This window comes from Parasteatoda tepidariorum, chromosome 10 (genome assembly GCF_043381705.1).
Source record: "Parasteatoda tepidariorum isolate YZ-2023 chromosome 10, CAS_Ptep_4.0, whole genome shotgun sequence".
Classification (NCBI taxonomy): Eukaryota; Metazoa; Arthropoda; class Arachnida; order Araneae; family Theridiidae; genus Parasteatoda; species Parasteatoda tepidariorum.
The window spans coordinates 23,586,341-23,612,310 of NC_092213.1; the positions used below are offsets into that span (position 1 = coordinate 23,586,341).

At 30.9% G+C, this 25,970-nt stretch overlaps 2 protein-coding genes across 4 annotated transcripts; one reads left to right on the forward strand and one right to left on the reverse strand.

The window, feature by feature from the left end:
- On the reverse strand, positions 1–13,765 carry LOC107437971 (toxin CSTX-20-like). The gene is made up of 4 exons (XM_016050127.3): positions 13,606–13,765; positions 12,932–13,040; positions 11,378–11,490; positions 1–272 (listed from the first exon to the last, which is right to left on the reverse strand). Exons 1-4 carry the CDS (start codon positions 13,648–13,650, stop codon positions 228–230), a joined length of 312 nt encoding a protein of 103 aa, XP_015905613.1. The 5' UTR covers positions 13,651–13,765; the 3' UTR covers positions 1–227.
- Positions 468–24,265, forward strand: LOC107437962 (calcium homeostasis modulator protein). Of its 3 annotated transcripts, none has more exons than XM_016050116.3 (6): positions 468–607; positions 17,830–18,100; positions 18,830–18,992; positions 19,637–19,761; positions 22,275–22,378; positions 23,885–24,265. In XM_016050116.3, exons 2-6 carry the CDS (start codon positions 17,869–17,871, stop codon positions 24,125–24,127), a joined length of 867 nt encoding a protein of 288 aa, XP_015905602.2. In that variant the 5' UTR covers positions 468–607; positions 17,830–17,868; the 3' UTR covers positions 24,128–24,265. The 3 variants fall into 3 exon arrangements, with proteins under 3 accessions (XP_015905602.2, XP_042905084.1, XP_042905082.1); XM_043049150.2 differs by lacking the exon at positions 468–607 and adding an exon at positions 4,757–4,977; XM_043049148.2 differs by lacking the exon at positions 468–607 and adding an exon at positions 5,184–5,331.
- The last annotated feature ends 1,705 nt before the right edge of the window (positions 24,266–25,970 follow it).

A 25,970-nucleotide genomic window follows, 5' to 3' on the forward strand; every position in this document is an offset into this window, starting at 1 on the left:
GCAAGATTTTGATATTTTATTAAACACTTCATATTATTTGCATGAAAACAAAGTAGGAAATGAACAAATATGTTCAGTATTAAAAATGAATATAAGAAAAGACAATTCGTTTGGTAATTGTTTACACTCCATTTGAGAAGACAGGGGAACACCTTAAAGAACGATATCTTGATGAGGTGCAAACCTTCGCAGTGAGTTTAGAAAAATCTTCTATTTCTTCGTGGTTTCTAAAATGCTTTTTCAACGCATTTTGCATTCTTCACAACAGTAAACTAAAAGAAAAAGTAAAAGAACAGTTTTTAATTTGCATATCAATCATTCTGAATCAAACGAAACATAAGATTCGACACGTGTTCTTTTACGTTAGATATAATTTAAAGAACAAAACATTCTAACACAAATTTTGAATATACAATTTGAATATACATCGATACTGGGAGATCAGGGCCCAAGATAACTAACGAAAGCGAATCACGCCAAAACCTGGAAGGCAAGCGAGAATCCCTATTAGAGGGGGGTAACCCCTTAATGGGAGGGTCAGTTCAACTGCAGGCATTGTGAATGAAAGATCCCCCAACTGTGGAGGGGCAATTGTGAACAGAACCAGGTGAGTGCTAATTTCCCCCCACTCTAATTAGTTTTATGTGTTGTAATATTTAATCAGGAGTGTTTTATTCAATCATTAAAGATGAATTTTTTAAGTATTAATTGTAATCATTCTTTTGGTAATTTTACTTTAGATTTTTTTAATACGATTTTAGTGTCGTGATAAGGTTCCATGCGGGTTAAGGCATAATGCATAATTTGTTATCTTGATTAATCGAGCTTAAATTTAAAGTTTCATGTACGCGGTGTTTTGATAATTCATTCCTTTATTAATTGTAATTGAAATGTATTTATTTTTTTTTTGACTGAATTTGTTAAATGACTTACAAGGGAAACTAGGGAAGTGTGACTTGCCAATTTTGAAATAAACTAGTGGGATGTATGCCTTATGAGGAATAATTTTAGGGGGAAACATTCGTTTCGGCCCATAGAAGGTCCTGTGAGAGATAAAAAATAATTCAATATATAGAAAAATCGGTATTTTATTACTTCAATGCAGACTATTAGTTATTGTAATTGTCTCATACTCCAATTAATTTTGTGGTGCTTTCACGTACTATATAATGCACATTTATTGTTAAAATTGATTTCGGAAATTTTATATATCTGTAGTTTTTTAGAAAAACCTGTTTGGTTAATTTTAAAAAAAAATTGACATAAATTTTTTTTTTCAAAAAACTTTCCAAATTAATTGGAGTATGTAATTGCAAATGAATTAATAATTAATTAACAATTATTATTAATTAATTAATTGTCAGATTACTTTATTGATTAGCAAATTAATTAATTATCCAATTAGTTACAAATTAATTGGATTATGAGACAATTACAATAACTAATAGTCTGCATTGAAGTAATAAAATAATGATTTTTCTAAATATTGAATTATTTTTTCTCTCACCGGACCCTCTATGGGCCAAAACGAATGTTAATTAATTTATTAATTAGCAAATTAATTAATTATCCAATTAATTACAATTTAAATGGATTATGAGACAATTACAATAACTGATAGTCTGCATTGAAGTAGTAAAAAACGGATTTTTCTATATATTGAATTATTTTTTATCTCTCACAGGACCTTCTATGGGCCAAAACGAATGTCGCCCCCTAAAATTATTCCTCATAAGGCATACATCCCACTAGTTTACTTCCCTAGTTTCCCTTGTTAGTTTAACTTTGAAAATTATGCACGTGATTGCATTCATGTCTTTCCTCGATCGTCACAGATATTTCCCCCCTCTTCAGTGGGCGTAATCAGTAATCAATCTTCAATTGTCAAAATCGGAGANATTTGTTAAATGACTTAGTTTAACTTTGAAAATTATGCACGTGATTGCATTATACTGTCATCAATGCTTCCAGGTCTAATTTAGATACTGAATTAATTTATTAGGGTATACTGAACTTTTTTGACTGAATTTGTTAAATGACTTAGTTTAACTTTGAAAATTATGCACGTGATTGCATTATACTGTCATCAATGCTTCCAGGTCTAATTTAGATACTGAATTAATTTATTAGGGTATACTGAACTTTTTTGACTGAATTTGTTAAATGACTTAGTTTAACTTTGAAAATTATGCACGTGATTGCATTATACTGTCATCAATGCTTCCAGGTCTAATTTAGATACTGAATTAATTTATTAGGGTATACTGAACTTTTTTGACTGAATTTGTTAAATGACTTAGTTTAACTTTGAAAATTATGCACGTGATTGCATTATACTGTCATCAATGCTTCCAGGTCTAATTTAGATACTGAATTAATTTATTAGGGTATACTGAACTTTTTTGACTGAATTTGTTAAATGACATAGTTTAACTTTGAAAACTATGCACGTGATTGCATTATACTGTCATCAATGCTTTCAGGTCTAATTTAGATACTGAATTAATTTATTAGGGTATACTGAACTTTTTTGACTGAATTTGTTAAATGACTAGTTTGAAAATTACTAACTTTGAAAATTATGCACGTGATTGCATTATACTGTCATCAATGCTTCCAGATCTAATTTAGATACTAAATTAATTTATTAGGGTATATAAAATATTTATTGTATAAAATTTGTTAGTTATTTTTGGGATAATTGTGAATAGAAATAAAAGAATAATTAGACGACAACCTGAGCCGTACAACGTGGGTGCAGAACAAGGATTACGAAATATTTCAACGCACTTAATAAATTCGACACCGAAATTTAAGCGTAATGGAGTTATAGTTAATAATTTTGTTAAAAAAACAGATAGATGAAGTAGGACCTATAAATAATTGAACTCATGACGATATCAGAACTTAGAAGTTTGTATATACATATATATATATATTATATAAGTTCAAAATGAAGATAAAACAAAGGGGAAAATTACAGATGTATGAAGAAACAAAAAAAAAGGGGNAAAGCTTAAATGCGCAATTCAAAATTTCTGAGTTTTTTTTTTCAAAATATATATATATTATATAAGTTCAAAATGAAGATAAAACAAAAGGGAAAATTACAGATGTATGAAGATACAAAAAAAGGAGGGGAAAGAAAAATAATAATAAAAATAACAAAGAACTGGAGAATAAAAATGATAATAATAAAAATTCAAAAAAAAGGATAAAATCTTTTTAAAAAATCCGGAAAATAAAAGATATAATCTTTTCGTATTATTTTTACTTATTGTGTTCTATTTTAATTATTTGTTGTGATTTTTGTAAAAAATTTTTGAGTGCGCCTCACACTATTGCATTGATATATATTTTGCTTTGGCTAAATTGATACAATATTAGAAAGCACTCTTTTTTTGCGGATATAATCGTGTGGGCTGATGAAAAGATTATATCTTTTATTTTCCAGATTTTTTTAAAAAAATTCATCCTTTTTTTCGGATTTTTATTATTATTATTTTTTTTCCAGTTTTACATTATTTTTATTATTATTTTTCTTTTTCCCCCTTTTTTCATATGTCTGTAATTTTCCTTTGTTTTATCTTCATTTTGAATTTATTTTATGAGTTCCATTTACTTCCAGATTANTAAATATTTGTTAAAACAATTTTTATAAGGTCAGATTTTTATTATTATTATTTTTTTTCCAGTTTTATATTATTTTTATTATTATTTTTCTTTCCCCCCCTTTTTTCATATGTCTGTAATTTTCCTCTGTTTTATCTTCATTTTGAATTTATTTTATGAGTTCCATTTACTTCCAGCTTATGCGTAATAAATGAAACTTGTTGTTTTTCTTAATTTTCTTCGTGTTTTTTTGTATTTATTTATTTATTTTATATATATACATATATAAGTTTAAAACTAGTAAAGTTTATGAACTAAACGTTTTATTATATGAAATTGCCTATATTTTCAACTATATTTGTATGAATATCTCCTTTCTGGGGTCAGACTGAAAGTAACTAAATTCAAACCCTCTAACTCTACGCATCGAGTATTTGCCGAAATAGCATATCGCTTTGCCAAACAGGTCTTTGCATAGCTTATTGTCATCGACAGTTAGTTTGTTGATGACATATTCACTTGGAACCTTTTTTCCACATAGAAAGCAATGCCTGTCATTTAAATTAATACTTAATGATTATTTAAAATTAAAAAAAAGAGAATGAACATCTTTTTTTAATAATATTAAGAAGAAAAAAAAGGAAAATTTTCGCTTATAAAATATTTAAGCAAAAGTAAATAAATAGAATTCACAAGACTATAGTTTATTTTTTTTTTAAAGCAATCTGTTCTTTAATTTTTTTAACAATATGTTACATTAATCTTTACATCGTTTCATAAAAGTAACGAAAACGTAGATACTGAAGTACTTAATAGTTGAAACCTATTGAAACATTTCTCATGGTAATAATGTTGATAATTATGTCACGAGTCGCGACGCTTTCCGACCATCTTGACTAAGGCAGGAATAATCGCCTGAGAAGCTGAAATTTTGGGGCAAATTAGGGATACCAAGAAAAGATTATGAATCCAGGCATTGAAATGGATGGGTATTCTTTTCCTCTTACACCCCTTCATTCTACGCATGGATATGTCCCCAAAAAGTAAATACCATACTTGTGTAAAAAAAAAAAAAAAAAAAAAAAAAAAAAAAAAAAAAAAAAAAAAAAAAAAAAANAAAAGTAAAAAAAAAAAAAACTAAGAAAAAATAGAAGAAGAAAAAACAGAGGAAAACAGGATGAGAGTAAAAAGGTCAACATTGTATAGGCCACAGCTACAAGCTATCGTTATAGTACTAAGTTGCTTCCTGAAATTCAGTTTCACTTTCACTTAAGGATCTCAGAAGCTTACTTTCATCCTTACTCCATCCTTGGACATTACTCCGTTGGACATTCCACACTGACCTTGATTTTTAAATACTATTCGGTAGGATTTTGCTTTTTATATCTTTTTTTGTATTAATAACTTTAGTATAATCCCTACATTTATTTATTATTAATTATTTTATTTTATAACAGTGGTTTAACAGACAAACCAATTTTGAATTTACGATTACAAATGTTCAATTCCACAGCCTTGTAATTTTCAATTCAATGCAGAAGAAGACAAGGGAGCTCTTGGATCAAATATGGGGAGAAATTTGACTTTTTGATAGAACTAACCCGCATTTGCGTTATATGGAGAGAGAAACAAGGAATGCCTGTCACGGTTAGCCTTATGGAAAGGGGTCTATAACCCATGATCCGTCAACCACACAGGACAGTGGTCGGTGCTAACCAGGTATGGTATGGACCAGTCACAGCAGGGACTCGGGTCCGGACCATCTTATTGGGAGGCGAGAGCTCTATCCCCTGAGTTATCATTATTAATTACTACAATAAGAATTTAATTTACATTCGAATATTTTCATTTCTCAATACTTGCGGGTAGTCATTAAGCATTTTTTTTTTTTCGGTACTTGACTATATCGAACGATTTTTGTTTTAATATTTTTTTATATTTATTTACTTTTAAACTTTTAAATATTTTTATTTATAAAATAAAAAATCCTTTTATGTTTGTAGCAGTGCTTTGAAATATATCTAGAAAATAGCTATTGTATAATGTGGAATCGATTATTAAAGAACAATTAGTTATCCGAAAATGCCGTGTTTGTAATTAAACGTTTGTAATTAAAATGTCCAACTTATTCATGAGCAATATAAAGTTCAACCGTTTCCTGAAAAAGTATTAATATTATAAGTCAATATTTATTATAAATTATATATTTTTATTTGTATGTACAATTAGAATGAATAGTAATGGGTCAGAAATATGTGGCCGTAACTTAGTATGGACCAAACTTCGTGTTGATAATATATCACGCACAAAATCTTCCATTTTTAATTTTAAAAATAAAATAAAAAATGCAGTAATGCTGAAAATGAAATAATTTTAGAAATCTTAATGTGTTTTTAAACTTTAATTTATCTTTCTTTCGTCGAATTTTTAGAATTTAAATAATAATTAATAATGTTATAATTAAATAATAATTATAATTTTCTTTTACACGCAAATTAATATAAGTAATAAAATAATAAAAAAAGTTGTAGATAGAATTAGAATTGCTAAGTTCTAGGTTGGCTAAGTCATGGATCAGCTGAGTTTCGGGGCTGTGAAGTTATAGAACAGGGATTTCCAACTGGCGGCCCGGGGGCCGCATCCGGCCCGCGAAGCCTTCTTTTATGGCCCGCGAACTAAAATATATTGGTTGTCATTTTTTGCGGACAATTTTCGTAAAAAAATCTATATGGGTTTAAAATACTTTTCTCGTTAATGAAAACCTAATTTCTTCGTTTCTGTGAAATTTAACATACCAACGGTGCAAAAAAATTTATTTCTCAGGTTTTGCATCCAAGAAAATATTACAAATACAAAAATAATTGTGTATATTGCTCTTTTTTTATTTCATTTTTTTTCTATTTTGTGAATATAATTTAGCATGTGTGTATCAGAAATTTTCTCGAAGAAGTTCTCCGATTTAACTTTTTGAAACCACTCATTTAGAACAAAAATATTTATACACTCATTTGTAAATTTTAAATGCAAATATCTATTCTCTGGTGGTTGCAGCAGACAAACCTCAATTTTCTCATTGAACATTTTGTGTGCTACTGTGTAAGTTTTAATACTAACCTTTTTAAAGTTTTGTATTTTAACAATTAGATATCTGTTGCACATAAATTGATCAATACATAGGTGCACATTAAAGTTATTGTAGCCCGAATTTTTATTACTTATTTAATATTTTTTTTAAATATTATTAATAACAATTAAATATTTTTAAAAATCAACTTCTTATTTTAATTTGTAATTCAATACTTTTGTTTTGTCAACTTGGTAAAAATCTGACAGTAATATTTAATCTTCATTCAAACATAAAAGAGTCCTTCATAAAATTTTGACAAAGTTGCGGCCTGCCATTTGATTTGTGTTTTTAATTGTGGCCCCCGGCCTCATGTAAGTTGGAAACCCCTGTTATAGAACAACGAAGCTTTCTACCCGCGAAGTTTTGTCCCCGAATCAAAATTAATAGCATTTTACTGAAAAAACATTTATATATTTCAACATAATAGTCAAGCAAATTAAATTTTTTTATACTAAACATTGACATTGTGTAAAACTAAGGACAGAAAAGAGCTAGGTATCAATAATTATAAGATAGCTCAATAAAGATTTTGAATAGTTTCAAAACTTTTCTGTGTCTTTTCCAATGGTTCTATTAAATAAAGATTCAGAAGCGCTCAAATGTGATGTATTAATGTTCATGAGAAGTTTTTTAAATAAATATAATATTCACTTGAATAATATTTTTTCCATGTAATTATAAATATTTGTTAAAACAATTTTTATAAGGTCAAACATTTCTCTTAATTTTTTAACATGTATGACTTAACTTTTCACTTACTAGAATTGGAATTGAGCAAGTTTTTGCGACTCCATGGCTAGGTATATTTAGTTTGCGATAAGTTGTATTTTAAACAATTGTCAGAATATTCATTTAAATAAAGTATTTGTTGCTCACATAACTATAAATATTTGTCAACGTAATTTTTATAAAGTCAAAAAGATAATAAAGGTCTTTTTTAAACCTGTTTGACCTAACTTTTAATAAACTGGAGTGACAGCGAGCAAATTTAAGTGCAATACCTTTTCAGCAATTAAATTTTTTTTTCTCCAAAATTAACGATATTTTCTACAATAATTTTTGTTTTTACGCTTTTAATATTTTCGAAATTAATCAAATTGATTTTATGAGAAATTATGTTGTTACCCAATGCCAGTAAGCCTGCTTGAAAAACGAAGCGAATTGAAGGCAGAGGATGCGTCTCTTGTTTTTCAGTGGAGCCATCTATGGCCAAAAATACGATTTCAGCCACACACGTCACAGCCCGTTTTACAGGGAGGGCCCATTCATTCATCCACATATCGCTATTTTGACCTGAACCAGAATTCAGTACCCAAGAGGTTGTCAATGGAACTTGGAGGACTTTGTGACCCGGGAAGATTTAACTTACTTCAGTCAACATTTAATTCACGGTTACAGGGATTCGAATTTCCAATATCACGAACATGAGTTCAATGTCTTACCAAACAGGCTATTTCAGCCCTAGGACAGCTATTTAAAAATATTTTATTATTTTATTGTTAGAATGTTTGTCTTAGAATATCAAATTATTTCTGAACTAAATTATGCATCTTCTATTTACATTTATGACGGTTGTGTAAAATGCTGAAAGGTATCTATAAAATAATTCGAAATAAAATGTTTAGTTTTTTTAATTCCTTTTATGACACATGCATGATAAGTAATGCATATGAAGTTTGTAAAAAATTCATAATGCATTCAGGATGTCTCGTATTGATGACTATCATTTTAGTGATATAAGGGATTTTCTTCGGAAAATTTATTTATGTTCATTAGGAGTATAGTTATAATTTTAAAAAAAGTAAAAGTTCCATGAATCATATCGATTTGTTTTTGAAGTGAAAGTGTTTTTTCTTTCTTCTTTTTCATAAATATTTGAGTACATATTGTTACTTTATCACTAATTCTCTTTGTTTATCACACTTTTAAAAAAGTTATTTATAATCAGAATTATCTGTATTTTTTTCAAGAGAATCTGATATCAATAAATTGCCAATTCTGAAATATAAAAAAGTGCTATTGCGAAACGCAGAAAAAAATAATAATAATAATAATAAATTTATTTGTGTTTGAGTAATAAATAAGATTAATTTTAGTAGGTTTAAAGAATCTGCATAATTTACAAAAGTATAAAAAAAACTACTATATGGTTACAGAAGCATTAGTTCGCCCATTCAGGTGAAAAATATATTTCATCCACCAGGTATTTCAATCTTATATCAAATTACTAACGAGGAGACAAATCGCCATAGGGCATCACCTTTATTTAATTTTAAAAAAAATTATTGCCCTACAAGGTGTTTCATAATTTCCACTCTTAATATATATCAATTATTAATGTTCTTTTCTCGCATTAATTTTTGATTTGAAATGGTTCTGTTTTATTGCATATATTTTGCTTGAGATAAAAAAAAAAATTATACATCATTTGTATGTACGCTTTGTGGTCATAGCTTTATCTCGAGAAGATCGGACTAAAAGTTCAGATGTTACAAGAGTTTTGCATGCAAAAGTGCGAACTTTTGCTTGTACCAGTTAACGCAACTGTCAGTGCTATCTTAGGAAGTGAGACGTTTTTTCCTAATTAGTTTTTCACGTTGAATCGTATGAAGCTAAACACGAGTCAATAGAACGAATAATTCAAAAGTTGCAACCGATTTTATGTGTAAAACGTACTATTTTTGACATGAACTATATGTACACATCTTACTTTGCTATCTAAGAGCTATCAGAACATATGAGGTGCCTTTTTCGGGGAAATTTCTTATACTGACTTAAATGAAATGTTATTCGAATCAATAGTATTGAAAGTTATACATATTTTCTTCATAATAAGTTCAGTTCAAAAATAGTATATTTCACCATTCCAACTTTTAAAACTTTTTAAACTTTAAATAGTATATTTCACCAACTTTTTTAAACTCTTTTGATTCGTGTTGGGTCTCCTTCGTTAAAGTGAAAATAAATATATATGAAACAATACCTCACTTATCTGTTAGCAATGTTAAATACGTAAATAAATGCTAGAATTAATTGTATTTTTTGTTCGAAAAGCTGTTATAGCTCCACAACTATTTATCCAACCAACTCGAGTTTTAATAAATCATGTTAAAGATTTAATGTTAATTAATGTAACATAGATTATGTGATGTTTTAATGTGGATTCAATGTAGCATGAAAATGTATGACGGATTATGTTCAAACAGTCCCTACAAATAGCTAACAAGTTCAAATAGCCCCTAGATAGCAACAAAAAAAAATTGTACGCAAATACGTGCCAAAAGTAGTACTTTCTTTACACAAAAACATATATAACTTCTGAACTATTCGTTTTATTAACTCGAGTATAGTCTTATTTGATTCAACGTAAAATTTTACTAATTAAACCATGTTTTCTAGTTTAGATAGTAATACATCAGTTGTGTAAATGGGTTCAAGTTCAAATTTGTACTTTTTGTACACAAACCCTTTATGACTTATATAACCCTATATAATCTTCTTAAAATTCATATCATTTAATTTAACATCGAGAATCACATTGTAAGCAATGCCTCATTTGCCTGTCAAGAAACAATTCAATTCTCCCCTTCAAAACACCCTCATTTTCCCCCCAAAAGGGGGAGAAGCATGCAGAGGAAAGTAGAAAAGGTTTCAGTTATCATTTAAAATATAGTAATTCAAGTTTTTTTTATGAAAGAAATCTTGAGTATTCATTTTTTTTGCGGACAAAAATCCAATTTTACTGGGCTATTGAATACTTACAACAATAGAATTTTATAACCTGCATTTTCAGCTAAATAATTTAATGTCTGAATGTTTAAAAATATGAAATGATTCGAAGAATATCTTTCCTTGTACACAGTTCGAGTTAAAAGTAATTTTTAACGTACAAAGCCGTTTTCGTTAGTTTTAACATTAAATAAATAAATTTTGGATGAAAATTGATAAGCTGATCTGACTGTGCAGTGGTCTGAGAGCTGACCTCACATGAAAAAGGCCTTAGTTTTGAATCCCAGACAAGGCATGGAGGTTCTTTCATTCTCTGTACTATCCGTTCTTACTGTGGGAGCAACGTTGGCCCACCTAATATGGTGCCCCTGAAAGAGTGGCCTACTGTGATATCTGAATGACGAGTGTCAATCGGGTGGGCATTGAAAAAAATATGATAAATAGGCAAATACTCATTACTAAATTACCTACCCAAACATAGCTTTTCTAGCCCCCCAACCTTTCTTTGAAGATATAATGCTATTGGAGGGGAGTGTATCATTAAAAAGAAAAAAAGGTTAAGAACAAAAATCAACAAGCAAATTATAATCAAAGAATTTAAGCTAAAATGGAGCATGTCTACTTTCAAATCAATTTTCAAAACAAAGAAGCTAAATCTAAAATCCTATATGATTCATGTATTCATTTGTATGTTAAGGTCTAAAATCTTGGAGGAATCATGGATTTAGTGGGCTACAGGATCTAAGTCTTGAATGAATCAAGGATTTAGTTAGATGTATCTAAATGGACGTTCGTTCTGAAAGCGTGATGATTCATTTATTTAGACGGTTGCTTCTTGGATCTAATTGATTGTTTTGTCTAAAGGCATGGCTGATTCATGTATTTAGCTAAATGTAATTTCATACTTACTCCATCGTCTTCTGTTTCTTCACCTTTACATTCGTGACCTTGAACACAAGGACAAGTCGTATAGTAAATGTCCTTCTCTTCGTCATACCTTGATAAAGCTATACAACGCTTGCCTGTAAAAATTCACATTTGAACATTCAACTCATTAAACAATATTTATCATCTACACAATATTGAAAGTTCTTGGGGAACCCAAAAAAGAATAATTTTTTTCCCTTCATGTCAAAAATTTTATAATTTAAATACTATAAATGTACAGGCAATATTAAAACTATTTCTGTTATTAGTAGAAAATTAGTGGTTTCTGCACCAAAGTACGACAGATGTGCAATTTTCCAGTTCTGTTTCACTCAGTTATGAAGTAATCTTTTCACGGGATGGGGTTCAATATGCACACCAAGCACCTGTGGCCTCTAAACAATGGACATGTAAACTCTGTTTGCCAAGCCAACCACAAACTGCACAACAACGCTGAGTTGGCAGGTATTGTTGCGGGCATTTTAATCAGGCCATTCATCTTACCTCCTCAACTGGACTCTCATAATTATCCCGTTTTCTTCAGGAGGTACTTCCGAAAATGTTTAACGGTGTCTCCGCACATGTTCGGCGAGGAGTATGGTTTCAACCTTTTGGGAGTGGTCGTCCCATTGCTTGGCCTCCCAGATCACCTGATTTATCTCCTTGATATTTTTTTTCGGGGGTGTCAGGAAAGGCATTGTGAACGACCCTCCCGTAAATTCTGAAATGGATCTAGTGACTCGAATCTCCATCGCTACTGCTACGATCAGTGAAGTGCCTGGTATCTCCGAAAATATTCGCCAATGCATGTCGCGTGGGCGTCGTTCGTGCATCTTAGCCAATAGGCGCAATTTGGAACACCTCCTATGATACTTGTACGTCATACATAGTACTCTTTTGTTGCGTAATAAAGAATAAGGGTGACGCTTCCACCCTCGCTTTAACCCCTTCCTTCTCGCTCCCGTGAAAATGACGGGGTGAGGTTTCGCCCTCTATTTCTCGCTCCCGTGATATTTCCGGGCTGGAGTGTTCAGTAGCAATGCGCCAATAAGAATAGAACTAATTCATTTCTTTTGCCAGAAAAACATTTCATTTCTCATTTTACACACCAGATGGCAATACCAGGACATTTATAAGGTAATTGTAGATAGTTAGCTTATTTTAAACTAGATGTCAGCGCTAATCAAATAGCACTAATAAAAAAATAGGCACTTTTAGGATCGTTTTCTTGAAAATTAACCGATCGTTAAGGGGTTAATATGTAGTGATGACTCATAATAATGTTCTCTACCTCTTCCTCAAGTTTCTATACGGCATTCTGGAACACGTATTTCAATTAACCTTATTTCATGGTTCAGATTATGATAAATTTATTCGTGATTTGTTTATATATTACATGGGACGACTTTAGTTTTTAGCAAAGGGACAAAATGACGAAAAACTTATTAATAAAAAAAGTGGCATATAGAATATAAAATAATAAATACTCTAGTAAAAAATTAAATAAAAATTCAAATAAATAGAACATTTGTGAACCTGCGCTAAATCTTTTTGTGCAAAATGGACGCTTAAAGAACAAATTATCAAGACAACATTCATCTTCTTCACAGTCAGACTGCTTACTGCAGCTTTTTGTCGCTAATGTCTGAAAATAAACAAAAAAATTATTTGAAATATTAAATTTAAAATATAATTTTTCTTATTCATCTGTATTTAGCTTTTAGACCAGAATGCTTTTTGAAAAAATTATATGTTATTTGATTTAATTTAACAATTTTGGGGCATATTTTAACATTATAAATATCGTTAGCAATAAAATATTTCTGAAGTTCAACGGCCACTATCGGCATCAGGGTGACTAAACATAACGAAGGACGATTATGAAGTTATTGTTTACGAGTCGCCACTCCATTGCCAATTTTTCGCCAAAATTGCAACCCATTTGCATTTTATTACTATTTTTCATAATTATTATAAATATATTAATAATATTTGGAAAATTATTTTATTTTACACTTGTTTCTTAAAATGTTTCTACATCTTAGAAATAAACTTCGTAATGTTTATTTCATTTTAAGAAATGATTCAGAAGAAATTCATTACATTATTAATATCAATATATTTTTAATTATTTAAAAATTTCAATTTTTGTAGAAATCCACATGTTTTTAAAAGTGGCTACAGTTGAATATGCATAAAAAATTACTTACGAATGCCAAACAGCAAAGAAATGCAAGAATAATTAAAAATCGCATGTTGTTTTTCTCCTTGTTCCTATTAATAGTAATAACAAAACGTTTGAGATTGGTATTTTGCAAATTGTTTTATCCTTTTATTCTCTGAATTTTAACACCTGTGCAGTATTGATAAACAGTTATCTGTATTAAAATGTTACTTAATTGTGTCTTCATTTTAAATAGATTTGGCATTTATATTTTTCTTCAAAGAATGAATAAATAACATAGGTCACATCTGTGCCATTTTTTCTGGTGTCATAACAAGTGTCATATCTGTATTTTTCTTTCTCATTCCCCTTTCTTTTGTATATTTTTTGAAGAATATAAGGGAATTAGTTAAGCAGAAGTCAAAGCAGTTAGCCTTGAAATAACTTTAAAAAATATCCTAAAATTATAAGTATAAGTCAGAATCAGGGATATTAATGTGATTTGTGATAAAACTCAGAATCAAAGATAAAAGTTACAAAATTTTACGTCTAAAATTTTAGAAACAAAAAGGGTTTGGGCCGAAAAAAGTTTAATGTAATAATTTGAAATTCGAGTTTCATAAAACCAATTTTTCTTAGCAATAACTGCTATAAGTTCTAAAAATCTAATTTTTATACAGAGCTTGGTCAACAAAATATGCCAAAAAAATTTATATGCCAATAATTTATAGTGATTACCAAGAAATAAAATTTTAAGAAATAATTACACCTTATTTTAGAATTAACTTTACATCATAAAATAATAAGGAGTAGCCTATTACTTCATAATAACTTTGTTAAACAGATTGAATTTTTATTTAAAGAAAAAAAGCTTTAATTTATCCAAGCTTTTCCCAGTTATGGAAATTTCTCCAAAATTCGCAAGTTGTAATAATATAATATTGAAAAAAAATATATATATAGAATCCAAAAATTCTGCGAAAACCCATTGTGAGTGTCAAAGTGCAATTACTCAAACAAGCAATTCGTTATTCGCATGTCGTAATAGTTTGTTAGTTTGAAGAAAAAAAGAATATTGGCCTAATAGTCAGTTAATATTGTTAGTTTCTTTAATGTTTTCCGTTACAATAGAGAACAGTCATCGTTCCAGCTATGTACTTTGAACGAGAACATTTTTTAGATTTCTTCACGTGATTCTGAAATCATGTTTTTATTCTACACGTACGTACGATTCTGAAATCATGCTTTTATTCTACACGAACGTACGATTCTGATATCATGTTTTTATTCTACACGTGCGGACGATTCTGAAATCATGTTTTTATTCGTACAGTAATTTTTCACCGTCATTTCACTTTTGTATATTTAAATCCTTCCCACGAAAAAGTAAGCATAAAAAAAAAGAACTCGTATTGGAAAAATTAATTGGGACGACAGTTCATGGGATATTTATTTTTCAAACATAATTTTTTTCAAGAGCAATTCATAATATTTCCGTTTATTACGTGTATATTTCTGTTGCAATAAGTTTTACTAAGGATTTTGTTCAGTTTTTCACCATTCTTTAATAGTTTCCTTTACTATGACGACCGTCGATATCACAGAATGATGTTTTGTAACGACAGCTCATAACAGCAATTAACGATCTGTTTTTTGCTAATATTTTTTTCAAAATAATATTTTGCTATTTCTTAGTATAAAGAAACAAATACCTTTTTTCGAGCTAGTATAAACTGACACTGTTTTCAAAGAAACAGTGTTTTTATAAGAATGAATTTAAAGCGCTTAAATCGTTAAAAAAAATTACCGAAACGAACTACGCTACACTTTTGTAGTTGAGAAATTTTGCTTTGCTGTTTAGCATAAAGAAACAAAACACTTCTTGCTGTAGTTTTGATAACTTTAATGCAGATAAAAAGGATAAAATTTTTAATTGCTAATTTTTTTTTTATCATGTTAACTTATAACAGAAAAAAAAACATTGATTTATTTTTTTCATATTTTTCCCAACATTCAGTTTACTTTGTGATTAAGAGCTGTTGAAACACTAAATTTTGAGGGGTATGTTTTAAAATAAAATAGTCTTTTTGGCCCATGCTAATGTCTAGTCATCTTTTAAGCGAACATTTTTCCAGGTTTTGTGTGTTTTTCAGGTTTTTTTTTTCTAATAATATTTAAAAATCCAAATTATGAAAGTATTTCCTTTTAATTTGTTCTTCATGCTTAGAACAACTCCGATGTTTGAAATTAAGAAAATTTTAAGATTTCGATTGATTATCTCTATATTTATTGGAATAAAATTTTATGAAATTTGGTTTGAACAGATGTTCACCCCTAATGATCAAAAAGTGTTTCAAAATTAATTATCATCTGGTAGTTATAATGATTAATTATAATACTAATTACAATTATGCAATAAATTACAATTCAATTAGTTACAAATAGGAGAACTTTAATTGTGTCAAAAATAGTAAAATGATTTTCGCCATTATATGCACGATACTTGACCCAGTAAGTGAAAGGTTTATATGTCGGCATTGGTCCGTTAAGGGTTAATATAATGAAAAGAATAATAATAACTATTCAATAGTTACAATGCACTTTCATGACCTACTGCGGCAACGGAAGTCTAATGATCTGGGCAGATCCTTTTGGAAGGCTGCACTGTGATTAATGTGGGGTATAGGAGTGAGATTTCGGAGAGCTGCGTTTGTTTTTTCAATCGTACAACCGGACCTAACTTGATAGGCATAACACACTACCGCATCGAACTCCTCTGGTCAATGATTTTTTGGAAAGTGAAGCCAACCAATTCTCCAGACTTCGAACTCATACAGGATGTCTGGAACATTCTAATAAACGCAATTCTATTCGCAACCGTCCGTCACCCATTCAGAGCCTAGAAGTACGAGTGGAGTCAATTTCCACAGGAACTCATAAACAAATAACACTGGAGAATAATTTCTTTTTCTGTTTAATGAAATTTTTGATGGGACCTTATATATTTTCTTGTCTTTGATTTCAAATCTGCAATCAGTTTCTCCCCAAGCTATAATTTTTATGCGATTTAGTAATATACTAAGAGTCTCCACTTCTCTGTTACACATTGAGTGGAAGGAAAAAGGCGAAATTACCTTTCAGTTTATGACGCGAAACGTTAAGGTCATATGGTTTTTGTCCTAAATGTTATTTTCAAAGGGACAGATAAGTGTATATTAAACTTCAATTTCTTTATAAGCTCGTACATTTAGACAAAAAATAAACTGAACTAAAAATATCCTTTTGAAAATGTCTGTAGCTTTTCGAACAAAACTGGTTTCAGACTTGAAATCCCCACACCCGGCAAGATCAACTACTTGTATGAAAAGTTTGATCCCCGGTATAATTGAGCAAATTTTCTTAGTGTTATTAAAATACACTCTATAACAAAAAAATCGGCGCACCAAGAACGCACTAATACGCGCAAAATCGAACTCGATCAGGCTGGAATGATGCCGACTGGGTACGTATAGTCTTTAGCGACGAATGCCGCTTCCAACTGTGTCCTGACGTTCATCGAGGACGTGTTTGGAGACGCACAGGGCAGAGGGGGGATCCTGCATTCACTATTGCACGCCACACCGGCCCTCAACAAGGCATTATGGTCTGGGGTGCCATTTCCTTTGACAGCCGTACTCCTTTGGTCGTCTTAGACGTACACGGCGGTACGTCGACGACATCCTAACACCTGTTTTGCTACCGTTCCTTTTGCAGCGCACTGGGCTGGTTTTTCAGTAGGACAATGCCAGACCACATACGGCACGTGTTGCTATGAACTGTCTGCAAGCTTGTCAAACTCTTCCTTGGCCTGCCAGATCACCAGATCTCTCTCCAATCGAGCATGTCTGGGATATGAGGGGAAGGCGATTGCATCTGGCACGGAATGTTGATGACCTCGTTCGACAATTGGATTGAATTTGGCAGGAAATACCGCAAGAGACCATCCGGGAGCTTTATCGGTCTATGCCACGCCGTGTGGCAGCTTGTATGCTGGCTAGAGGCGGGTCAACACCTTATTGAGCTTGTTACTGTAACTCTGCAATAAATTATTCAATTGTTCTGAAATTTTAATCATTTACCATTCGGTACATTGTCTTCCTATCCACCAATTTTCGTTTTAATCGGACAACTCCTTCTTGGTGCGTCGATTTTTTTGTTATAGAGTGTAAGTGTTTTAATCTGCATCCTTAACTTTTTTGATAAAAAAACAATATTTTTCTTATTTTAATAGTATTCTGAACTAACGAGAAGACTTTTTGAGAAGGCAAAAATGGGAGTAGCAGCTATTTGGACAAAAGTAACATCCATCTCAAGGAGTTTTTCGAATATTTTTGAAACTCATCTTTTTACAGTAGCGAATATAATTGGTGTGGTTCTTGCCTTTGGATCGGAGTATCTCATAGAAGAGAATGGCCTTTTTTCCTGTCCCTGCATTAAAGAATTAGCATACGCTTATGGTCTCTCTTTCATCTTTGGAGGTTTTGCACTTTTTTGGCTGCTAGGTAATATACTTTTTTTCTTACTCAATAAACCCGAATTTTACTCTTTGATTTAATTCTCTTATTGATTTTTAGAATGCATGCAATCAAGATATTATTATCTCTATATTTTATAACCGTCGTTGAAAAGCCGACCCAATATTCAGGTTTGCGACTGCTGATGTTCAACTACGCAGCGTTGTAATTTTGAACCCAATTCAGAAGACAAAGGAACTCCTGGATCAAGCATTTGGTGGAATTTGCGTTCGTGAAGGACTTTTTGATGGAACTAACCAGCGTTTACATTACATGGAGAAGAAAACCTCCCACGGTTAGCTTGACGCGAAGGGGTCTCGAACCCATGATCAGTCTACCACGCAGGATATTTTACGTTAGCACTGTGGTCAGTGCAAACCGGATGCGGAACTCGTATCGACGAACCATCACTGGGATTTGAACTCGGTTCACCTCATCGGAAGGCGAACTCTCTATCTCCTCAGCAATCGCGGCTGAATGAAAATATATAGTAGGTAAATCTGGGGATTGCGATGGATAGCTCGTGATTTTATTAAGCGCCCTCTAACGGCTAATTTTTCAACATTTACAGCGTGGTGTCGTATGATTTTTTTTTAAATTTTTTTTTTTTTTTTTTTTGATTGCTTGTGTTGATTTTTCATTTTGGCCACCTTATTCTGAAGCACTCTGTATCTTTCGAAGATGCTATATTGAATTTATCTATCGATTTTTTTTCAGGTCTTATAGTTTACGCCCAAACATGGAAAGCTTGTCATGGTTGTTATCATGTGTCTTGTAGTAAACAAGTCTGTTGCTTTTATTTTATTTCTTTCATCACTGTTTGTTGTAAAACAATGATTGTTCCTGTCGCATGGATCTTTGCGATAGTTTTGGATGGCGAGTAAGTTAAATAGCCTTTTCTATATTGTAAAATAATTAAACAGAAATGAAAACGGCAGGTAAAGGGCTCAAAATATTTTTGAGGGGATAAATATTGAAGTTAGCAGTCAGTGAAAGCGTTAATATTTTGAAGGTGTTTAGCACATTTAAAAAAAAATTTCATACATATAAGAAAAAAAAATCGTTAAGTGTGCTAAATATCTTCGAAAATATTAACATTTTCTACATTTTAACTAAAAGGAATATAAATCAACTATAATTTAAATTTTTTTTTTTATTGGTTTGATACTGAAGGGGATTTTGAGATTTCTATTTAACCTTCCTCCCCACTTGCAACAACTCATGGTGAATAAGTAAAAGTTTGGAGAACTAATGTTATGGAGCTACCAAAAAATTTTTTTCCATGAAGAACCCAGGTTTGGAATATTTTTTCAGCAGCTCCATCTATTGACAAACATTGAAAGTAGTTAACTTGGTTGCAAAATAATTTTCTGGTTGTGTAAGTAGAATGCAGTTTATATTACGTTTCTATAGTAAATATTACATTTCTATGTTATTTCTATACTATTGTTTTTCTTTAATTTAGTTTTTAAATTGTTGATAACCTTAAGACACTTAATAATATCAATTTACAAATTTATTTAGCTATATAGCGTGCATGATGGCAGATATGTGCACGGTAGAGAGTGAAGATTATCAAAAGTTTAAGAAACTATCGCAACATTATGGTTTGTGGGCTTTGTGTGGTCTCTTTGCTGTAGTTTGCTTTAGTAAGTATAGATAATCATTTTGACAAAAAACACTACTTTTTATGTAAAGCATTTTATGTAAAATATATTCACCCATAGAGACTAGTTAGGACATTTGTTAGCCAGCCGGCATTGTGGTAATATGGCACTTCCATAAGTAGCAAAAATAATAACAATATCTTAATTGCGACAGTAATGCAATCTAAATGTTAATTAAAAAAATCAAAGTTTTCTTTTTTTTTTAACGTTGTGAAAGTACTTCATGGTACCATGCGTAAAATAAGGAACTTAATGCTTCAATCTTAAGGCCGTCCGCTCGCTCGATCGGGAGAAAAAACTACCCTATGGAGATTTCAAAGCTACACTAAATCGTCAAATTTCAAGAAAATAACGTTCTGTTTTTTTTTTTTTTTTTTTTTTTTTTTTTTGAGAGAAAATAAAAATATCTTTATTAATATGTCGTTAGTTAAATGAAATTTTTGAAGTTATACTTCTTATGCGACTTATAACAAGGTTGCGTTAAACGTTTAACGCTACATTTTTATTGGCCGGGNTTTATATGGTCCCTTTTTGTGGATTCATGAGTAAAACAAGTACATGCTTAACTTTCAGGCGTGAATATTATAGAACGATGGCTGACAACTGATCGGTTATCATGCCATTGCGTGACAACTATCACCCTTCTACAGCAAAAAGTATGTTAGTGACATTGATCTCATTAGCAATTACTTTCAAAAGAGTAGAAATAAAATCATATTTAACAGCAAAAATAGGATAAAATAACAAAAAGGAACTGAAATTATATAAAGAGAATAAGAGGAATTCTAAAAGAAAGCAAAAATAGGATCATAAATAGTTAAGATTTCAAATTAAAGAAATTTCCGAATAAAAACATACAAAAATTTTCTGCACATAAAAGTAACATTATTAACTTAAGAACAAATTAATCAAACCAACTTATTAAAATCTTTTAAAGCCTATGTTTAGCTTCATGGACTTTGAGATTATGTTTTTGAGTAAAACTTTTACAGCAAAATTTGCAAACAAAGGGCCTCTCTCCGGTATGTTTACGAAGGTGTTGTTTTACATTGGATAGAACATAGCTTGAATAATTGCAAAAAGAACAATAAAATGTTGAAATGTTTCCAAAACCGCTTGAAGTTTTCTTGATCCTAATTGCATTGTTTTCAGCTCTATTGTTGATGTCTACAATATACATAAACAAAATGTTAGCATTTGGAGATTGTTAATTCATTTTTAATATTTTTTAAAATATTCAATTAGGGGCCGTTCAAAAAGTACGTACATCCCGAAGGGGAGGGAGAGGATTTGCTATTTTGTACGGTTTTGTATGATGGGGAGGGGGGGAGGTATTATACAAAGTACGTACATTATAAGCATGCATCAAATTTAAATTTGACTTTTTTATACACACTCCTTAAATAAATATTTAATTTTATTTAAAACATAATTATTTTAATTTTTATGAAAAAGGGGGGTAGACTGATAAAATGTACGTGCTCTAAGGGGGGGGGGAGAAGACCTTATGTACGGTTAAGTACGAAAGGGGGGAGGGGGTTAAAATTTCTCCATTTTTGTGTACGCACTTTTTGAACGACCCCTTATATTAATTACTCAAATGAAATAAAATCACTGATAATCGGCAAAAATTTAAAGACATTAATTTTGAACATTTTTGTTTATATTCTCAATAGAAGCAAAACTGAAAAGTAAATAAAACCGAAAAAATGGTTTTTTTATGCCAAATGTTGATCTAGCTAGTTCATAAAATTAAGCTGCTATGGTAACATTTTGTGTTTGCTTTTTTTGAGCTTGTCCGTTCTTTTTTTTTTTTTTTTTTTTTTTTTTTTTTTTTTTTTTTTTTTTTTTTTTGACAAGATGGCTCTGATCAAGATGGCTCTGAAACAAGATGGCTCTGAGTTTATTTATTTTCAAGCATTGATGCATTTATATTTACGCTATTTTTAATCATTGAATGTTTCGAGTTTATTGATGAAGCTAGTATTTTATATATTTGTAAACAGAACAGCAAAATAAATCATTTTGAAAGTTACAAGTTGCTTATGTTATGTTATGTTGAATAATCAAGAACACTGACGTCATTAACTAATTCTGATTCGAAGTGCAAAACGGAATACCAAGCACTTATATCATGATTGAATTACCAAACCAAATTATATCACAGATTATAAAATTACACTTTCCTGTTAATTTTGCTAAAATCATTACCAAAGCGCTTCGGTAAAAATTACTAAACTTTCTGGTGTTCCCATAGAGCCAGAAACATGGTTCAATTTTCTATCTTCTGGTAATTTTGACCACACTTTTTTTCCCAGCATAAAACGTTTAAGTTGTTATATCATTTTATGTACGTAATTTTAAATGACAAAATTTTAACGAAATCGTTCGAATTTAGACGGATAAATTTTAGAATATCAAATGTTGAGTTTCCTGAGATCTGAGCATATTCCCTTCTTTTGTTGTCTGTAAGCTTTTTCCTTTTATATTTATAGTCCGGAGCTGTGCGGCATGTTGCAATAGTGACAGCTACTTGCACTACACCTTCTCAAAAGCGTACAGAAAAGTTGAAGAAGAGGCTCTCTTTAACAGCAAATCTGTAAGTACTTTATTTATTCATATTGTTCAATGGAAGAAAAGAGAAATTACGACATTAATCCATTTTAAATTATGCGTTTGATTTCTAAAAAAAAATTTTTCGATATCATCTTCTATTTCGCAAGTTTTTTAAGAATCCAATGTCTAATTTTCACACTTAGAAATTTTGGAGCTGCTATCTTAATTGTTATCAGGTTGAACCATATTACTGTGCAAATTATTTGAATATTCATCTTTTTAAAGTTAAAACGCAGATAAAGTAGCATCACTCTTCCTTGTGAACTTTGTGCCTCTTTCGATTTCGATTGGCTGCCACCTGTCACATGGGCAAACTGTCGCCATTTTGTTGACTAGTTTAAAAGGCGAAAAAGTATCATTACGCTCGAAGAAATCAACGAACAGGCGACTTACTTAGCCCTTTACTGAATGCAATAAAATGAAAATGGATGAATGAATGCAATGAAATGAATGAATGAATGAAATAAATGAATGAAATGAATGAATGCACTAAATGCAATGAAATGAAAAAAAATGTTAGAATCAAAACTTAAATGTTTTTAAAAAAGATCTGAACCAAAACAGGTAGGTTTATTATTCGATCAGAGAAAATTAATCAAAATTGGTTCGCATTAAAATGATTACTTAATTTGATTAAAAGCTAAAATGCTTTGGACTAATAAAAGTATCTAAAATTTTCCTTCTAGAGATCAGATTAGATTTTTTTTTCTTTCCCGTGTTGGATAGAGCTAGTCCTAGGATATGATGCATCAATTGTAAGAAAATCGTCAGCACATGAAGAAGATACGACTGATTTGGTAATCAGAAACAACATATTTTTGTTTAAATGTTATGTCTATCCATAGCATCATTACAATACGTTAACATTTTTATACTTAATTAAGACGGTCATAAATTGTTCTAATTATTTTTCCTAAGAAATGATAATTGTGATGCATTGGAGTTTGATTTAAACAAAAATGAATAAATACATTCATTTATTTTTCAATTTTTTTTCTTATAAATTTATGCTTATGAATGTGTTAATTGGGTACTTGCAACTCAAGAAGTGAAGTGATTATGCCTAATCATGTGATTCCAATTAGATTTAATTGCATATCAATAAGCGACGTCACGCTTCTGTGTCGAGCCTGGTTTGCTTCTATAGCGAGAAATGCCATGATTTACCTACGATGACGTCATTTGCAGGTATCCAACCGAAATTTATTAATAAAAAAAAATCTAGAAATAAACGAATGTGAAGAAATTAAATTTATGTTTGAATGTCAACATAAATTCATCAGTATTCTTAAGAATATAAACTGTAAAGGTCGTAAAATTTATTTAATAAAATATATTAATCTAACTCTGTGGAACTTATTGATAAATTATTATTTAAAAAAAAACTGTAATACAAAAAAGGAAACATTAACTTTTCGTTTTAATACCTTTCATTTATTAAAGCCAGTTTGCTTATCATTGTTATAGTAAGCATTTATTTTTGTTTTAGGAAACAGTAGACGGTCTAGCAAAAGAAGTAGTGAGAAATTTCTTGCAGAAAAAAGATTTGAAGGAAGAAGATTGGAGATCAGCAACAGACGAGAATCAGGATCTTGGATTATTTTTTTCCCCTCTTCACAAGCTCGTTGAGAATAAAAAATCTGCAGGGATACCTTTACTTCCGATTCCGGAAGTCAAACCTGAAGAAAAAAAAGCTACAGACAGTTCTACTGTCCAAGTCCAAGTAGAATGACCAAGTACAATTTAATTGTTTTGGTGAATATTTCTTGGACACACTCAATGCATACCAGTTTCTTAAATATTAATCATCAATTAAACTTCAGTCCTGCAGATTGTAACACAATTGGAAATAAAATCATTTCATTTATTATTTCTTTTATTGGATCAGTGTTTTCTATTCTATTTCATTTGATCTCTTTATTTCTTTGATTTATACAACTAGCGGAATATTATAATTGACTGATAAAATCTATTGAATTTAATTCTAAGATTAAAGAAAGCTGTTATCAAATACATAAATTTAAAAAATAATTATCTTCCAATCCTGTGTTACTAGTTTTGTCACTGGATGGCGCTGTTTATGTGATGTATACTAAATGTTAATGAGTGTCACTTTCAGTATCTATATATATATTTCTCTTACACGACGACAAAAAAAAAGCCTCATTACAACTCCCCGAATGGCAACGCTAGAAAATCGACCAATGATTGCCACTAAAAATGTCACATGCCAAATTTAGCTGAAATGGCTCAACATATAGCGCTTTTAAACTGAATTAAAAAGAGAGAGCATGAGCTAGGCAGAAGTGAGAAGTCTTTGTCGGTAGAGCTCTATTTTAGTTGTTGTTGTTGTTACTTTACGTCGCACTAGAGCTGCACAATGGGCTATTGAAAAAACACTTGGTTTCAGTGNTGAAACCACTCTTTAAGAGCTAGCCTTTTCTAAGATACATTGAATGTAAATGCAAATCACGAGAATACTGCCGTGTAATTTTATTTTATTTTTTATAACTGTCGTTGAACTGCCGACCCAAATTTTGAGTGTGCTACTACTAATCTTCAACTCCGTAGCCTTGTAATTTTGAACCTAATCCAGAAGCCAAGGGCACTCCTGTATCGAGTATTGGGAGAAATTTCGTTTTCTGGGAGGACATTTTGCTGGAACTAACCCACATTTGCGTTACATGGAGAAGAAAACCACAAAAGCCTCCCACGGCAAGGGAACTTTAACCCATGATCTGCCTACCACTGAGGATATTCTACGTCAGCACTATGGTCGTTGTGAACTGGGTGCGGATTCGTATCAACCAATCATCACTGGGATTGGAACCCGGTTCACCTCATTGGGAGGTGAGCACTCTATCTCCTGAACAACCACGGCTCAATAGATATTTTATTTTATAACCGTCGTTGAGAAGCCGACCCTACGACTACTAATGTTCAACTACGCAGCCTTGTAATTTTGAACCCAATCCAGAAGATTTGGAAGAAATTTACCTTCGTGGAGGACTTTTTGATGGAACTAAGCCACATTTGCATTACATGGTGAGGAAGACCACGAGAACCTCCGCGGTTAGCCTGACGGCAAGGGGACTCTAACCCATGATCCGTCTACCACTGAGAATATTTCACGTCAGCACTGTGGTCGGTGCAAGCCAGATGCGGATTTCGTATCTATCAGCCATCACACCGGGATCGAACCCCGGTTCACCTCATTTTAAGGCGAACTCTCTATGCCCTGAATCACCACGGTTCAATAAGCAATTATAAAAACATTCATATTTGGTGCTATTGGTAGCCGTGCAAAATTTTAACTTTATTGCAGTTAAAATGAATTTTGTGAGAATAAAAATGACATCTGAAAGCGTTGATCGTGTTTTCTAATTGATTGATCTCATTGATTGATTTCTCATTCATTGATTGTAAGTATTTTCCACTTTTTACCTAAATTAAAAGGTTACAAGCAAGAATCCTGCAAAATTTATTTCACTTAATTTTATTTAATGAATATTAAGTATAGAATACTTTAAATGTATACAATTCACTTTTACGTGTGGGGGGGGGGCGAATATTTG

Bases quoted from the DNA above. Each gene is read 5' to 3' on its own strand.
- LOC107437962 (XM_043049148.2), top strand. From the start codon at position 5,290: ATGATCCGTCAACCACACAGGACAGTGGTCGGTGCTAACCAG. The intron at 19,762-22,274 runs GTAAGTATAGAT...TTATATTTATAG, and splicing joins CTTTGCTGTAGTTTGCTTTA to TCCGGAGCTGTGCGGCATGT. The intron at 22,379-23,884 runs GTAAGTACTTTA...TTTTTGTTTTAG, and splicing joins CTCTCTTTAACAGCAAATCT to GAAACAGTAGACGGTCTAGC.
- LOC107437971 (XM_016050127.3), bottom strand. From the start codon at position 13,650: ATGCGATTTTTAATTATTCTTGCATTTCTTTGCTGTTTGGCATTC. The intron at 11,491-12,931 runs GTTCACAAATGT...GAATTTTTACAG, and splicing joins CACAAAAAGATTTAGCGCAG to GCAAGCGTTGTATAGCTTTA. The intron at 273-11,377 runs GTAAGTATGAAA...TTTTTCTTTTAG, and splicing joins AAGAAACAGAAGACGATGGA to TTTACTGTTGTGAAGAATGC.